We start from the raw sequence: 18,317 nt of genomic DNA, 5'->3' as shown, positions 1-18,317 counted from the left end.
TGACCGAGCCAGCCAGGTGCTCCTAGATTTTGTTTTTAAATGAAAAGTAAACCATACAAAGAAAAGTCCACTTCTACCTGCTCTGGCCATTTTTAAGAGTTTGATGTGTATCTTTCTATAAATAAAAAGGTTGAGGCTTGGGGCATCTGGGTGGTTCAGTTGGTTGAGCATCTGACTTTAGCACAGGCCATGATCTCACGGTTAGTGAGTTTGAGACCTGCATCAGGCTTGCTGCTGTCAGCGCAGAGCCTGCTTCAGATCCTCTGTCTCCCCTTCTCTGCCCCTCCCTCACTTGGGCTCTCTCAAAAATAAACATTAAAAAAAAAATGGTTGAAGATTTTTGTTTTTTACAGAAATAAGATCATACTTAACATATTCTTCCTAAAAAAACAAAACATTATTCTTGCTGTATCATGTATATTCCAGCGAGTCATTATATAGACTGTTACTTTTTAAAAAAAATTGAGAATAGTTAACAATGTTACATTACTTTTAGGTGTACAGCATAGTGATTCAATAAGTTTATACATTGTGTTATGCTCATCACAGGTGTAATTACCATCTGGACTTCACTCACTTAATAGATGCATAATATTTTCTAATATGAGTATATTGTAATTTAACAATTGTTTTATTGATGAACATTAAGGTTGATCCCAGTTTTGTGGTTAGAAAAAGCACTGTAGACAATATCTTTACACATGTGTTATTACATACAATGCTTTTGAGAGAAATTCCTGAAAGTTGCATAAGTTGGTCAAAGGCTATGTATGGTTTTAAAGCTTTTATTTGAGGTATAACTTACATTAAGGAAAGTATGTAAGGATACATCTTGATAAGTTTCTGTTGGTAGGTGGAGGAAGGACTACAAAGTATCCTCCAAACTGAGAAGACACTTAAGACTGAAAAGCACAACAGGCAACTCCATACAGTTAACACAGAGTTTTATTCTGGGTAACTTACTGACAGGGTTGGTTGGATGATAATCTGGACATCTGTGCAGCTATTCCCTGAAAAGTCCGGATCTTAGCCTACAGATTTTTATAGAATGTGCAGGAGGGCATTTTAGTCTTAGTGAGATCAGAGGGCTTGCAGGTGCTTAATTGACAGCTAACCTTTAACAGACCTTGCGGTGCCATCTGTACTTCAGGAGAGGGAATGACTGTTACCTCTAACAGATTCATGGGAGGCCAAAGCAAGCCTCCTTGGCGGGCATTTCTGAGGGATGTATATTAATCTCCAAGGGGTCAGGAACACATAGCCCCAAGAGAGATCATTGAGCGAGCAGATATGAGCAAGATGAAAGACTAAAGGTAGAGTCAGTATTTTCAACTCTCCTACAGTTTCATAGAATAAACATACCTAAGTGTCTATGTTAAGAGATCAGAGTATTGCCAGCACCCTTAGAAATACCTCTCAGACCTGCCAGTCAGGACCCCTGTCTTCAGCAGCAAAACAGAACAAAACAAAACTTGAAAAAAAAAAAAAAATCTGATCTGTGATTAGCTTACTTTTAATTTTACCTGGTTTGGTTCTTTATATGAATGGGCTTACACAGTAATCTCTGGGATGTGTCATGTCTGAATATTAAAATCACCTAGCACTGGCAAATAGAAGATACATTTATTGATTTACTAGTGCTCAGGGGGCCAAAATGCAGAGAAGTTGTTGATTAGGAATAGCTTTAATATAAAGCAAGAGAGTAAGCAAGGAGGAACCCTCTGAGAAGGCTTTGAAGCAGGATTATAAATAGGGAGAGCCCAGTGTCAGTTCAGGAAAGGAGGGGACATTTATCTTTAAGAAGCGTTCTAGAGAGCACAGTGGAGAGGCTTGGAGGAAAGGTTGGCAGTAGGAGGCTACCAACTGACTATGTGACCTCTTTCCTGTGTGTTTCCGTTTAACAAGGACCATTTCCTTTCTTGAAATTTCCTTTTTGTTTCTTTGCTGACAACACTTCTGTCATTATTTTTCTACTACCCTTTGATCATTTTCCCCCCAGGGGTTTTTATCTTTTATGCTAGTTCCTTAAGTATTTCCTGGGGTTTCTATTCTGGCTTCTTTTCTTAGTCATTCACTCTTAGATTTCATCTCCTTTATCCCAGCCTGTGTTCTCCAATCCTTGGCTCAGATTGCAAAACATCTCTTCTTGGCAAAAATAATTTTAAAATATTAAAAAAAAATCCTATCCATTTGAAAAATGAGCAAAAGATACTTTGGAGAAGATACCAAAATGCTCCCAAGACATGTAAAGAGCCCAGTGGGATGGCTAAAATTTAAAATACCAACAATACGGGGCACCTGGGTGGCTCAGTCGGTTAGGCATCCGACTTCAGCTCAGGTCACGATCTCACGGTCTGTGAGTTCGAGCCCCGCGTCGGGCTCTGGGCTGATGGCTCGGAGCCTGGAGCCTGCTTCCCATTCTGTGTCTCCCTCTCTCTCTGCCCCTCCCCCGTTCATGCTCTGTCTCTCTCTGTCTCGAAAATAAAATAAACGTTAAAAAAAAAATACCAACAATACGAAGCAAGTATTGACAAAAATTGTAGCACAACTAGAACTCTCTCATTTACTTGCTTATGAGAGTGTCCTTTGGAAAGATGTTAGTTTCTATTAAAGATGTAGCCATATATTTTATTTATATAGATCTTCCTGGACTGATGATGGAGTTCTGTCCCAATAAGCCCATTATAAATTGAAGATACCATAAGTCTAAAATGCATTTAGTACACAGAACTTACTGTATGTCATAGCTTACCCTAGCCTACCTTAAATGTGATGAGAACACATTAGCCTACAGATGGGCAAAATCACCTAATACCATTCTAAAAGTGAAAACCAGATTGGTTGTATGGTTTCAGAATGGCTATAAGTCTATGAGTTGTTTACCCTGTGATCACGTGGCTGACTGGGAGCTCTAGTTGCTGTTGCCCAGCATCACGTGAGAGTATCGACCGTATATTGAAAGCTCAGGAAAAGATCAAAATTCAGAATTTGAAATGTGTTTTCTACTGAATGTGTATTTGCTTTCACACTATTGTAAAGTCAAAAAATTATGAGTTGAACCATTTGTGAGTTGGGACTGTCTGTATATCTTGTGATGTAGCAGTTTTACTTCTGAGCATATCCTCAAGAGAAATGAGTTTTTATGTGTACCTTTCTATGCTATGTGCAGGAATTATTTTAGCACCTTTATTTGTAATAGATAAAAAATGGAAACAACCCAAATATTCACGAACAGTAAATTGGGTAAGTAAATTGTGGTATAGTACATAACAGCAACGAAAAATAACTGATTTACAAAGGATGTGAATTAATCTCACAGACATTGTTAAATGAAAGAAGTCAGACACAAAAGAATACATCGAGTGGGCAAAACTAATAAATGCTCATAAAAGTTAAAATAATGGTAGAGGCGCCTGGGTGACTCAATCAGCTGGGCGTCTGACTCTTGATTTAGGCTCAGGTCATGGTCTTGAGGTTTGTGAGACTGATGATCCCTGCGTTGGGCTCTATGCTGACAAGGCAGAGCCTGCTTGGGTTTCTCTCTCTTCCTTGTGCATGCGAGTGGGGGAGGGACAGAGAGAGGGTGACACAGAATATGAAGCAGGCTCCAGACTCTGAGGTCTGAGCACAGAGCCCGATGCCAGGGCTTGAATCCATGAACCCCAAGATCATGACCTGAGCTGAAGTCAGACGCTTAACTGACTGAGGGACCCAGGCACCTCGTCTCTCTCTCAAAATAAGTAAACATTTTTTTAAAAGTCAGAATAGTGGTTAGAATGGGGGCTTTTGGGGTCCTGGGGCTCTTGATCTGAGTGGTGGCTACACAGGTCTATATATACATAAAAATTCATCAAGTTGGACTCTTAAAATTTGTGTACTTTTCTGTGTAAGTTACATTTTAAAAAAGTGATAGCCTGGGTTGCTTGACTGACTCAGAAGAGTGTGCGACTCTTAATCTTGGGGTTATTAGTTTGAGCCCCACAAAGGGTGTAGAGATAACTTAAATAATAAAACTTTGGGGTGTCTGGGTGGCTCAGTCGGTTGAGCGCCTGACTTCGGCTCAGGTCATGATCTCGCAGTCCGTGAGTTCAAGCCCCGCATCGGGCTCTGTGCTGACAGCTCAGAGCCTGCAGCCTGTTTCAAATTCTGTGTCTCCCTCTCTTTCTGACCCTCCCCCATTATGCTGTCTCTCCCTGTCTCAAAAATAAATAAATGTTAAAAAAAAAAATTAAAAAAAAAATAAAACTTTAATAGGATTTTTAAAAAGTTTACTTTGAGAGAGTGGATGCATGTGTGTGTGAGCTTGGGAGGGACAGAGAGAGGGAGAGGAAGAACCCCAAGCAGGCTCTGTGCTAACAGCAAGGCTCAATCTCATGAGCTATGAGATCATGACTTGAGCTGAAATCTAGTCTGACACTTTACTGACTGAGCCACCCCACACGCCCCAATAAGTAAAACTTAAAAAAATTTCATCTTAGAGACATCTGGCTGGCTTAGTTGGTAGAACATGTGACTCTTCATCTCAGGGTTGTGAGTTCAAACCCGACATTGGGCATGAGGCCTACTTAAAAAAAAAAAAGGTCAAAAAATACGTATGTATATATAAAAGTGATAGGTTTTCAAATCTGACATAAAACCATCTTTTTTTCTCCCAGGTAGTTTTTTTTTTTTTTTTCCCCCAGCTTTGACATTATTTTTGGACCTTTGCTGTTTTTCTTCCCATTAACTCTCAGAGTATGGCATTCTTACAAGCAGTAATAGATATTGGTAACATTAAAATATATCTGTGTCTCTGTCTCACCAAAGTTCTAGTCATGACCATTTAACAGTTATCAATAAATTATATATTTCTGCCAGTGCTTAGAATTATTACATACTTTCATCTGTCATTAGGACCTGGCTCTTTTCAGTTCATGTTTCACCCAATGTCTGGTATATTTGTGGCACCATTTATCTCCCCCTCCCCCAATTATTCATAAAGTTTTTTTCAAAGTGTAGACCATAAACTCTTTTTGTGGTCTTTTTGTGGGATGAGCTTGCATCAGAGTGTAAATCAAATATGTTACTAAGTCTACTTAGTAATACCAAGTACTTATTAATAATAAGTACACCGAACTGTTTTGTTCAGTCATTTTGTTTGTTTTTAATTAAGACTGCTTTGATGAGGAAGCAGTACATTGACATAGTTTTGTTCAAACTGTTTCACTGGAGACCAACACTTTCAGCAGACTGGTTTAGGCTGTATGACGATTTAACAATTTAATTCTGTCAGACAGAGGGGCACCTGGGTGGTTCAGTCAGTTGATTATCAGACTCTGGATTTTGACTCAGGTCAAGATCCCAGAGTTGTAGGATCAAGCCTTGTGCCAGCGTGGAGCCTGCTGAAGATTTTCTCTCTTCTTCTGCCCCTCTCACCCACTCCCATGCTCTCTCTGAAAAATTCTATCAGATATATAGTATATTGATGGGGAAGAAGGAGGTGAGTGGCAGGGGTTATATAGTGCCAGAAGTGTGGAAGGACTTTTGTCATTTTTGACCCTGTAGCATCTGAATTCCTGTTCCCTATTTCTGGAATTCCTTTATGGCTTTGGTAGGAGGCAGAATCTGTAACTATAGTCAGGTAGATTTGGCCAAGCAAATGCCATCAGTATGGACAGCAACTCAGGAGCCAGTGAGGCAGAAAAGTGAGAACTGGCAGACTGTTCTATTCTGGGAGGGTGGGGGGGGGGGAGGGGGGGCAGTAGCAGTTGCAGTGATGTCTTCTCAGGACCAATTCTGCCCCAGTATTGGATGTCTTTCCTGGCTCTGTGTAGCGTATATATCAGTTATCTGTTATATACATTATTATCTACTATATGTCTTTTCATAAAAATATTTTCTACTTAAATTACTCATAGTGGGTTTTTATTGCTTCCAACTAAGAAACCTGGCTGGAAAAAAAAATCATTAAAAAAATACTGTACTATTTATTTAAAGCTGATCACAACAAAATTTGTTTTCTCTTAAGTAAACTACATGCAAAGTTTTAAAATGTTTTAGACTAGACTTTGTGAGACATGTTGCAGACAGCAAAGATTCTAAATAACAATTATTTCATTTTAGTATTTGCATTTTAAAATTTTAGTGTGCTTATTGGACCATGTGCTGCTATGTATGCCTGGAGTACTTGAAATGCAAATTTGGAGAGACTTTGCCATCTAAATGCTTGGCTGGATTAAGCGCCTAATTAGGATGGTTTTTCAACAGGTTGGAGTAAGCATGCAATCGGTGAGTGCTCCAAATTAATTTTTAAAATCCAGACACTTGTATGTTTTAAGATTTTTTTCTGAGAAAGTGAAATAAATCTATATATGACCAACATTTTAAATTCAATATGTTTATTTTAGTCATAGAAGTGAATCTTTACCTAGCCTCCTAAATACTAGAGTAACATTCTGGGTTAAAATGAAAATTTTATTGAAATTTTATTGAAAATGTACCAACATTCATGTGACTGTTAAGGGCAATGCATTTGTTAGTAGTGAGGAAAGAAATACATACATACATATATATATATGTAAATGAATAAAATATGTTTGGCTAACACTTGACAACCCTGAATGTTGTGTGTAGAATTATTAATATTGAATGCTGTTATAATGTGGTTTATCATACAACTGTTTAAAGTAAAAGGTAAGTCATGTCTCTGAAAATATAACAACTATAGATATGAAGAAAAAATTAGTATAATATTCTATGCCAAAGAGGTTAGTTCTGATCTTGATTTTTGAAGTGTTTTCTACTGATACATATTTTTTATTTTTAGATCCAGTGTAAAGTTATTAGAGCAGTAGTTCTGCTAGGTGTATTTTGTGGAATATTTGTTTTTCATTTTCAAATTCAATGTTTTTCATCTGTAATGTGAAATTAAATTTTGTTTGTTAAAGATATAGGCAGGTTACATAAATTGATTATGGGTATACTTTTTAATACACTACTTTTGCTCCTGTTTTTATTTTGTGTTTTCTCATGTCTTATTAAGAGAAAGTTAAACTTTAAATCCCCCAACCCCTCAACATTACATCTATTTTCTTTGGAGATAAAAAGCAAAGAACCAAATAAAAATACCTTTTTAAATATCTGCATAATTTTAAGATTATTAGTTTGAGGATAAGCAGTAGGAAAATGGTTTGTGAAGTTAATACTATTTTCATCTTTTTCAGTTACATCTTTCTCTGTTTTGGACTTCACTTAAAGTAGCTATATACTGTGTTTCTCATTTGTTATTTACCACCATTTGGCTGTATAGAGTAGATTAACATTTCAGTACCGACAGCAAAATAATTTCTGTTGCTTTCAGAAAGATGGGAGGCTTTCGTAATTTATAATTCCCAAGAAGTCACGCTTTATAATTTATGTTTCTTATTTATTTCCAATTTTAGTAAGAATTACAGTTTAGTGGCGGGGTGCCAGACTGGCTCAGTCAGAAGAGCATGCAGCTCTTGATCTCAGGGTCATGAGTTCAAGCACCACGTTGGGCATAGAGATTACTTAAAAATGATAATTTTTTTAAAAAGTGTAATTTAGAGGAAAGATATAGGTCCTTGATTCAAACAACTCCGGTTCTGAAATTGGTCTCTGCCAGTTACTTTCTTCATCTACAAATTACAGATAGGAACCACTACTCTAGAGTTAGCCTGTGGATTAAAGGACTGTATGTAAAACAGCTACTTCAGTGGCTTGTACGTACTATAGCTACATTCAGTAATGGTTAGTTTTCCATAGTTTTGCTCTGTCACTCACCCCCATTCCTGGCCCAGGTCAGGTGAATGTGACTAATGCTGATGAAGCCAAAGTGTTTAGTTTCAGGAACAGATAACAAACACACTTTCTTTAGCTTGTTCGTTTAATTTAGCTTTGTTCATTTGAGGGGTAAAATGTGTGCCTTTCATCAAAAAATGGACCAGGTAACAGAACATTAACTTATTCCCTGTATTGTAATCACAGTTAAGGGCTCTTCCTATTAATAGTAACTGAACAAGATTTTATTTTCTAAATGTTTATTTTGAGAGAGAGAGAGTGAGTCAGTCAGTCCCTAGCAGGCTCTATGCTGTGAGCGCAGAGCCCGATGTGGGGCTTGATCTCACAAACCGTGAGATCATGACCTGAGCTGAAATCAAGAGTCAGTTGCTTAACTGACTGAGCCACCCTGGAGACCCCCAAAATCGTTTTTGTATGTAGTGTATAATCATCAACTTTAATGAGTTAATTGGAAATCTATATAAAAACAAGTCTTTTTTCTAACATAAAGCAGTTTGATCCTTGGGAGTTATTTCGTTTCTAAGACCTCTTAGTGTGCTGCCTAAGTGTAAGGAAGTGTATAGTCTACCAAGATTTTGCTTTTGGACATCTGAAAATAAAACTTTTTAGTTCCCTCTTTTAGTAATAAATACATATTTTCCCATTGGTTGGATAATGAACTTGATACTAATCAAAGTATTCCAAGAGCAGAAACTACCTTCATCTTTACATGTTTTATCTTCTTAAAAAGAAAAAAAGAAGCTTTGAGATTAGGGATTTGTTTTTGCCATTAGAACAACCGGTGATGATTAGCTCTTTGTATTTCACTGTACATATCAGCACCACTGTATGAAATAGCTATCACTGATTGGTTCACTATACCTAGTTCTTTTGCATAAATTGTGTACGTTCACCAAACATTTTTTGTTTTACAGGTATAACCACAGTTCTAGCAGATTACTAATTTGCATTAGTAATATATTTCCAGTAATAACTTAAGAATTATAACCTTGTTTTCCTTTTGTGCTGTGGAGGAAGAAGGTGAATGTGGCTAGGAGTTTAGAGTAAGGAAGAAGAGACTTGAGGAAAGTCTTATCTTAATTGGGGATTTTGAAATTGTTAATAGGGTTTCATCTTCCTATCTCTACCCCTTCTCCCCAATACACACTTTGGATTTTCCACTGGCTCCCTTGGAGTTAAGGATTTGTACTGTGTTGCATCCTAGACTACTTGAAATTTTGATTAATGATACAGACTTTCTTCCAGAAAAATACTGTGTATGCACAAAATTTTGCATGTAATTTCAGGGATATGTGGCCCTCAGAATAATGACCTTTGTGTTAATATGAAATAGCTTATCTTGAGAAAAATCTGTTTGTTTAGAATTAAATTTGTACTTTTTCTGCTAAATGCTACCTCTCAAATAGTAATATAGATTAAACTAGTCTATAACAGATGAATTACCACATAAAATTTGAGTACAGTCATCATGATGAGACAGATGATAGCTTCAGATTCCAAGCTCACACTTCAACACTTCTACAATAGCATTTCACAATGTTAAAAAAGAACAAATTGCTTTCTTGTTGTCATCCTCCTCCTTGCTGTCATCACTTTCAAACACTGTTGCTAAATGTTATGGACTGTCATTACTAGACCCAGACATGCAAACACACATGCACACAGATTCATGATTAGATTATGTCAGTAGTCATTATAAATAAAGCAAAGCAGAGCTTTTCTGCTTAATAACTATTTAATAATTTTCTAATGGAATTGAATTTTTATTTCTTAAATCAAAGTATCTAGCAGTGGTAGTGTTCTCCTTCCCCCTCTCTTACATCTGAAAAAATACTAATGGCAATTTATCTTTAGAGGAAGTCTTCCCTTCTCCAGTATACTGACAAGACAACAGTTCAGCCACCAGTTAGGGTAGGAGATACACTTGGGCCTTACAGTCTTCCAGTGCACAGATGGTGACTTTTCAGTACCATCTGTTCATTATTTCTTCACAGCCATTTACAATTTCTCCCACTCCATGAGGGCTGAATAGAAAAAATAAAGTAGGACCTAGTTTTAGAGTTCCTGAAAGTTAGCTGCTCTTTCCTCTCACTTTTTCCTACAGTTGAGTAAAGGTTTTATGACTCTTCTTCTTTCTCAATATTCCAGTCATTAGCTTACATAGACCTTTCTTCATATCTCTGGTGCTACGTGCCATGCAATTCCCAGGTAACAGAAAAGCATTGTTAGTCTACTGCATATACTTGAAAAAAATCACATAAAGCGATCTGTTTTTATTTCCTTTAACTTTGTATAAAAATCCTGAGTAGTCTACTTAGTCCTTATAAGTAAAAGCTGAATCTCTGGCCACCTTCACTTGTAGACGTCACCTGGTATTCTTTCCTCCTGATATTAAGCAGATGGGAAGATAATAGTTGAAACTTAGCCCTGAAGCATGCATAGCAAGGAATGCTAAAAGTTGGCAGAAACATTAGTCCCTGACCTTGGCAAATCCTTTTCAAATTTTTCTTTGTGAGCTTTTTGTCCTCTTCATCTCCAGTTAAGATCTTGCTTACTGGAGGCATGGGAGGTTAACTTTAGACTCTTAATTGTCACGTTGTGATGCATAAATAGTGTTCCACTGCTCTGGCATCATAGGAGAGTTTTGACTTGTGACTAAATACAAGATTCAAGAGGAGAATGATTGAATGGTATAGTTGCTATTGCCCTGTGGATTTCTTTTTATAAGATTAAGACCTGTGAACATGTATAAGGTAGAGTTTGCTTAAATATGGTTTTAGAATTACTTGTCCATGAACTTATTTTTCCTTGGCCTCTTATGTTGAATTTGTAAAACTGTGATGCTTCCCATTTTTCTCTAGTCAGATATTTTTCTTCTCTTAGTCCTCTTGTGTTATTAACACTATTCGTATGATAATCCTCTGTATGATCATTGGTGTGAATGATTCGGATTCCTGAATTACAGGTAATTCTCTTCTAAGCTTCACAGTAGCTTCGCCTCTTATATTCTTTATTTAATATTCATATTTCAATATCGATCTAGTCTTATCTTTCTACTGACCTATTTTCCAGTCTGTGCCATCTTTTCAGTTTACATTTCCAAAGCAAGAGTTACAGTTTTTACTGGTTGTGGTAGCCAGTGTAGGTTCTAATACTTTCTGGAACTCTCTCAGGTGATAGTGAAACTCTGAACATATTAGTGGTGAATTATATAAAAGCTGAGGTATATTCTGGAGGTATTATATATACCCCCACGATCCTCACATTGAGTCATACTATTATCTGTAATTGGATTTGGTTGCTAAAAATCTAAGAAGTCAGGTTACTTCTATGCTCATTTTACAAGTTGTGCATGCTTTTAGAATGGTTTAAATGTCTAATTTGGGTTATGTGTTGGAGCCAGTGCTGTTTACTTTATTTCTTCCTTGGTCATATTGCATATGTTAAGGTGATTCCATTCTTTAAATTAGAATGGCCATGGAGTGACTTTAAAAAGGGGTCAGTGTCTGTTGCTCAGAATACATGCCAGCTGATTTGGTATTATTTAGTTTAAGGATATGATTGAATGTTAAAATTTAATGAATTAAGTATAATGATCATATCATTCTTATTCTTTTCTTTTTAAATTGCTTTTAATAGCATACCACCTGTCTTTCCCTCTCTGCCCAGGCTTTCAAGTATAGCACTCAAAACGGATAGTTTTTCTCTTTAAGGAAAAATCATATACTTGGGGAGAAGTTTCCAGGTACTTTATAATGATTTAACATTCTACATGTGTGTTTTTTTTTGTTTGCTTTCTGCTTTGGGAGTTTGTTTTTGTTTTTGCATTAAGCATAGCATAATGTCCTGAGTGTATTGTGATTTCATTTGAGAAATTCTGCTCATTAGGGTCACTCACTACAAGCCCACCTAGTACCTTTGTGTAAATTGGGAAAAGACACCTTTTCCCTGGGGATAAGGCCTCACAAGAAGATGCAGTGTAGCTGAATTTTAACCCACACTCCCCCTTGACCAGACATTCTTGTGTAGCAGAAAATGAAGCACCCTGAATGGTACAAATTCAGATTCTGAACTTTGTGCTGATTTGGATTTGTTTTGAAAAGTCCATTATAACAAACACTCATGGTTTTAAAAAATGTATATGTATTTAAAATTCTAAAACTTTAAAAAATATAGCAGAGATGATAAAAATAGTTTCCTTTGCAGAATAGTATGAAAACATAGTGAAAATGCGAAGTTTTTACTCCAAATGTAATTCTGTTTTACAATTATTATTCTTCTGTATTTTTTATATAATGCCTTAAATTAAACCTTATTGTGTTAATTATAACCAGCTATATATATATGTATATATATATATATTTAACTTTTACTTGAGAAATATTAGCTCATTTCCCATAACATTTAAAGCATTCTGATTCCATAATTAATGTGTGAATATTTTGTTAAATTAACTGTCCAGTGCTTTGTAGTAACAGTTTTATTACCTTTGTAATTAAACTTTGGTTTTTCCTATTTCCTCAGGTACTTTGGTCTGGGAAGCCATATGGTTCATCTCGAAGTATCGTAAGGAAAATTGGTACTAATTTATCTCTGATCCAGTGTCCGAGAGTTCAGTTTCAGGTACTATATTTTATATGTTTCAAAACTTTATATTAATATGTGCATTAGAAATACAAGTAGGCAAGACAGCTTTAAAAGTATTTTAGAACCTTTTCCCCATTGATGCTGCTACCAATAAAAGACAATAAAACTATAGTAAAGTCTTTCTGATTTTACTTCCTCTGTGAAGTGATTATTCAAGCTTTTTAAAGCTCTTTAAGACATTTATCCTTCTTAAGAATACACATACTAAGATTTAGAAGCATATCATAAGCCAAGTAGTTGTTAATTCCCAGGTGACCTTGGGCATGGCCTTATGTGACTTGAGAGGGGCTTCAGGTACCACCATTGTTTTCTTTAGTTATTATACCTTCTTATCTGGACAGCCACTCTGTTCCCCTAGTTTATTTTTAGATGTATCTGTGGATGCCTTGTAAGGTGCTTTCTCCGTCCTAGGTTTAAAGCTTAGCATTAATTGTAGGAACCATTGCCTGGACAACGACAGTGTCAAGACAAAGAGGTGATTGTGGTTCTCTGAATGAGATAACAGGGAAACCCTGATTTGGGAATACTTTAGAATGCTTAGGTCTTAGTAACCTCTGATAGCACCAAATTGAGAGCAACTCTACTCTTTGCTTGGAGACAAATTGTTATTTTTGTGATTTGGGCTTTGTTCCTTTTTGTTGTAATAGTGTTAGACATGTTCTTGTTTTTCAGTAATTCTTCACAACAGTAATATTACAAAACCTTTCAGTTTGACATTTAAGAATATAAAGTTCAGCAGATATCTACACCAGTTTTAAATAACAATGGATTAGCATGCGAAATGTGGAAGATGTATTTAATTCATAATCCAAAGCTCAAAAGTGCCCCCTGAAAGCTTATTTGATATTATGGCTTACTCATAAATCAGCACTCCTGGCAGATAGAGGTAAAAATCTGTTCCTAAGTAAGTGGTAGAAATTAGCATTTGTTCAGGTTGACTAACAAGGTTGTTCATTGTTGTGCTCATTCATAATCCTGCTTGCATATTGACTGGCAAAACTTCTGTGCATCAATCTAGAAATTGACAGATTGGAACTTTCCAAGAAGTAATTTTTTTTTCATCAATTTATAGGCTTTAAAAAAATAAAATGAAGAAATCTCTGGTGGTAATTCTCAGGCACAATTTCTGAGAATTCAGTTAGACACAAATTGCTGATTGCTTCATTTGCCAACTTCCTTCAAATAACTGTTGTGTTAACTGAGGCTTATTAACTTTTTTCTGATTGCTCAGTTCTATTAAAATTTTCTTTTTGTCCATTTGTGTGTGTACTTAACCTAGTTGCAGGAGAACTTGGTACAGCATTTGTGTTCATGTAGCTAGAGATATATAGAAGGAGATGAAGATAATTTAGCATTTTTTAGTAACAACCCAAATCTGCCTTGATAGTTACTGGGCTGAAATACCAGAGCCAAGTATAGTTTCTTGGAGAGATTCTTTTTCTCATTGTTATTAGTCGCTTAAAGGGTATGAGCAGGATTAAGAATACTAGATTTAGTACAGGAGCTGAATTTGAGTAAAGGTGGATAAACATAGGAGAGTAAGATCAGAGAAATACTGGTGACCTACTTGAGAATATAATGGAAGACAGAAGACATTTGTTTATAATGAGATTTTAACTTCCAGGTGGTTTTATAGCATACTGAGTCTTTTTAAATTCAAGGTCAATATTAAAGTGAGTGTTTTATGTGCTAGTTAGATATTTTAAATCTGCTATTATTCCTTTGTATCCTCTATTATTTTTTAACTACATCTATCAGAAATGTAAAAATGTGGAATTTTAAAAACCATGCAATTTAGAGTAATAAAGTTGAAAATGCATTTTTGCTGTTTTTCTGGCTCATTTGAGGATTTGATAGGGAATATATTTGGACTGTCTAGGAGCCCAGCATGAGTAAATTCTATAGAAAGTCTGGAACTGAGGACCACAGTTGGACCCCGGGAGAGTAGACACCATTTTAGGGCCATATTCAGGAGACAAAAATTGAAATGGATTAAACTTGAGAATAGGACATTCCTGGGTCAATTCAGAAGCAGGAGTTAGGTAGTCAAAACCAGTCCCTCTGATGTTCTGGGTGATTTCAGTCTTTTGGAGGATTTGTCTGAAACTTAGCAATGTATATTCTGTACTTCCTATATTCCTGTTGACTTTGAGTTCCATTTCTTTTCTACCTCCCACACTCATAGGTAACACCTCGACTCTGTCACCCTCAAAACAATTTTACCTCTGAAATCTTAAAGTTCAGTATAGTTCCTTCCAGATCATACCATCTTTTCACTGTTACCAGCTGACCCATATATTTGTAGACAAGTAATGATAGGCAAGATGGGCGCATTACTTTTTGTCATGAGGGTTAGACAAGACAATCCTTGTAAAGCTCTGAATATAATAACTGGTACATAATTAGGGCACAGAAAAAGCGTGCTAGTGGTGGTGATTTTATTATTATTATTGCCACCTGACAGTTGAATAGCAAATTAACTTGCTTGCTATTCAAATAATTCACCTCCTGATTTTATAAATTAGACTTACAGAGTCACAAATCAGAACAGAGACCAACACATTTATTTACACCTTAATCCAGTTAATGGGCACAATAAATTTTGGGCTGGGAATAAAATATGGTAATAAGTGTAAAAAGCAAAGCGTTGCTTTGCTTTGTTACTTGAAGGAGACTTGCCTGTAACCCCATAGCCTTTCCCAGTCCTTCGTTTTGTGAGTGCTAGACATGAGTTGGCTACTTTAGACTCAAAACAAGATCTCTAGACCCTTCATAATTTAGTTATTTTAAATTAAGCTTTTTATATATTTTTTGATATTTATTTATTTTTGAGAGAGAGTGTGTGTGCACAAGCGGGGGAGGGGCAGAGAGAGAGAGAGAGAGAGAGAGAGGTAGACACACAATTTGAAGCAAGCTCCAGTCTCTGAGCCATCAGTGCAGAGTCTGATGAAGGTCTCAAACTCACGAACGAATGAGATCATGACCTGAGCCAAAGTCAGACGCTTAACACCCCCTGAGCCAAAGTCAGACGCTTAACCCCAGCTGAGCCACCCAGGTGCCTGTCATTGTAATTTTGATTTTCATTTCCCTGGTGATGAGTGATATTGAGCATCTTTGCATGTGTCTATTGGCCATCTGTATATCTTCTTTGGAGAAATGTCTGTTTGTATCTTCTGCCCATTTAAAAAAAAAATTTTTTTTTAAACATTTATTCATTTTTTGATAGTGTGAGTGGGGGAGAGGCAGAGAGAGAGGGAGACACAGAATCCAAAGCAAGCTCCAGGCTCTGAACCGACAGCACAGAGCCCGATGCAGGGCTTGAACTCACGGACCGTGAGATCATGACCTGAGCTGAAGTCGGACACTTAACTGACTAAGCCACCCAGGCGCCCATCTTCTGCCCATTTTTAATTAGACTATTTGTTTTTTGGTTATTGAGTTGTATCAGCTCTTTACGTATTTTGATTGCCCTTTATTGGATATGTCATTTGCAAATCTTCTCCCATTCAGTGAGTTGCCTTTTAGTTGTGTTTGTTTCTTTTTGCTGTGCAGAATCTTTTTATTTTATTCTGGTAGACCCTTCACATTTACTTTTAATTGAAGAAAAATAAACTTTCCTTGGCCTTTTTATACCTTTCAGATGTGTACATTTCAACCTTGAGTCATAATTACACACTTCTGGCCATAAGCATTTTGTATATTTGGATATTATAGCCCCTTTGGGGGTAGGAACCCAGATTAAGACAAAGAGAAAGTAGGTTGTTGTTGTTTTTTTTTTTTTTTTTCCTCCTAGTACTTATTCCAGCTTCATGAAACCAAAAGAAAATTCAGATCATGGAGGAACTGGAGAAAGCAGTGAACTCTGGAAGATTGGGAGGAATGGGGTGCAGAAGTTATAATTTGCAGTGGTTCTCGATACTTTTTGCATATTTAAATCACCAGGAGCTTTAAAAATATTCATTCTCCGGCCCCATCTTGCAAAGTAGTTTTGTATGCCCACCTTCCCTGCAAAAACACAGAGCTTTTGAAGAATATAGGTCCTACTCAAAGCTCACTAAATCAGAATTTCATACATTTGTGGGTTTTTTTGTTTTGTTTTATGAGGAGCTTCTTATGCAGCTGAGGTTGAAAACTTCAGGCACATATTGTATTTTAGCATTTTGCTAGGGAAAATTTTCCTTAAAGCAGTAACAGAATTATCTATTGACAGTTACAAAAGTAATCGTTACAAAAGCACTTTGGGGGTGCATTTTTATAAATTTTAAATTGAATGAGTTAAACATGTGGAGCCAAAAGCAGCTTATTGGGGTGGTAAATATTACATATGAAAAAACCTTAAGGCAAAAAAAATTAAAGGTAATCTTGAGTACTACCAGAAAAAGTGGGGTGGGCCACTTGGCAGTGGGTATAGAAGTTGGACTTTCAGCTTTTGTAACTGACAGACTTCTGGGTAATTTAACCTGGACCACCTTTTTTCCTTGTGGAAACCCTGCCCACTCCTGTTTTCTGGGGTTGCTAGGAGTTGTTGGAACTGTAGAGGTAATGTTCTGTAAACAAACAAGTAATGAATGAAATTCTACTAAAGTTCACACCCCGTGACGAAATCTGGAAGTAAAATAGCCACTTGTCACAGTCCATCTTTAGCAACTAAATTTGAAATCTACATTATTCTAGGGGCTGTTGATCAATGGTAGACCAAAAAGACATGATCTCTGTCCTTATTGGGATTTGATTCAGTCGGAGAGATATTTAACAAGTAAATATTCTAATAGACATATAATTTATACTAAATGCTGAGAAGGAAAACATAGTATAGCAGAGGGCAGGATAATAATTGGTGGTTTGTCTGGAAGGCGCCTTTGGAGGAATGACAGGTAAAGATTAGAAGGAGCCAGCTCTTCACAGTTGGGGTAAGGGGTGGAGTTGGTGGAAGAGAGAATATGTGCATAGGTTCTGGAACAGGCAAGACAGAAGTTATAGTTTGAGGAGCTAAGAGAAGGCTGGTGGGACTTCATGTGGTCTGGTGGTCTTTGGTGTCTGAGCCATGTGAAGGTAAGTGCCTGGATTAATACTAAAACTAACTGTTAAACCTAACACTTTTTTTGTTCAGTTACTCTTCAGTATTCTGGAATATGCTAGCATGTGATGTCATACTCTATGTGATGTTAAAACTTCTTGGTAATTTTTGCTCTCAAATGGCCATTAAGAACGAGATGCAGATACAGTATTATGTTTGATAAATTTGGTAGTGTGGCACTGTAATTTGAAGCGTAACTCTAAACAACGAACGATTGTGATGTTTTATTCATTCTCAGTAATTGATTTCTTAAAGAATAGTTTTTCCAGGGGATCTTGTTACTTACCTTCTTAGGTTATTTTGAGAGAGAGACACATTTCTCTCCCTTTGTCTCTCTGATGTCTTTCCTGTCCCTGTTCCCTCCTCACCTTCTCTTCCTACCCTGCCTCAATTTAGGTGCATGAATAGAAAGCTTTAATAAATGCTCGCTTTTTAAAAAGTGACATTCTACTCAGAAACATGAGTGGCTGAGTCTTGGCCAGAATATTGGATTTAGTGTTCTTTACACAGGCATATTGTGTGGCCTGTTGGTGTCACTGTATGTGACTATATTAAAATATAGAAATTTTGCTTTCAGTTTTTCTAACTATGGCAAGAATTAGTAGAAAAAGAATTAAATCTGTTAGTAGAAGTGTAGAGATTTTTATTTTAAAAAGTTAAAGATTATTATTTTGCTGTGCTGCTTTTAATACATGTTTTGCATTGGAATATAAACAAATGGTGGAAAATAGACTGAGTCTATTTACTATTATACCCTTTTTGGCAAGAAACCGAGAGAATCCTGGTTCCTAGT

General features: G+C 36.5%; 1 protein-coding gene across 3 annotated transcripts in view; it reads left to right on the top strand.

The window, feature by feature from the left end:
- Nucleotides 1-18,317, top strand: part of MTFR1 (mitochondrial fission regulator 1) — a 64,333-nt gene that overhangs the window by 17,669 nt on the left and 28,347 nt on the right. For 2 of the 3 annotated variants that reach the window (XM_053208291.1, XM_015083949.3), the window contains exons 2-3: nt 6,125-6,267; nt 12,325-12,423. In XM_053208291.1, coding sequence (XP_053064266.1) covers nt 6,202-6,267; nt 12,325-12,423 — 165 coding nt within the window. In that variant the 5' untranslated portion in view covers nt 6,125-6,201. Of the gene's footprint in view, nt 1-6,124; nt 6,268-12,324; nt 12,424-15,303; nt 17,500-18,317 lie in introns of those variants that run through there. The other variant, XM_015083950.3, reaches the window with a different exon arrangement.

This window comes from Acinonyx jubatus, chromosome F2, assembly GCF_027475565.1.
Source record: "Acinonyx jubatus isolate Ajub_Pintada_27869175 chromosome F2, VMU_Ajub_asm_v1.0, whole genome shotgun sequence".
Taxonomy (NCBI): Eukaryota; Metazoa; Chordata; class Mammalia; order Carnivora; family Felidae; genus Acinonyx; species Acinonyx jubatus.
Note: the sequence above shows the minus strand (reverse complement) of the source record. Positions and strands in the feature narration are given on the sequence as shown.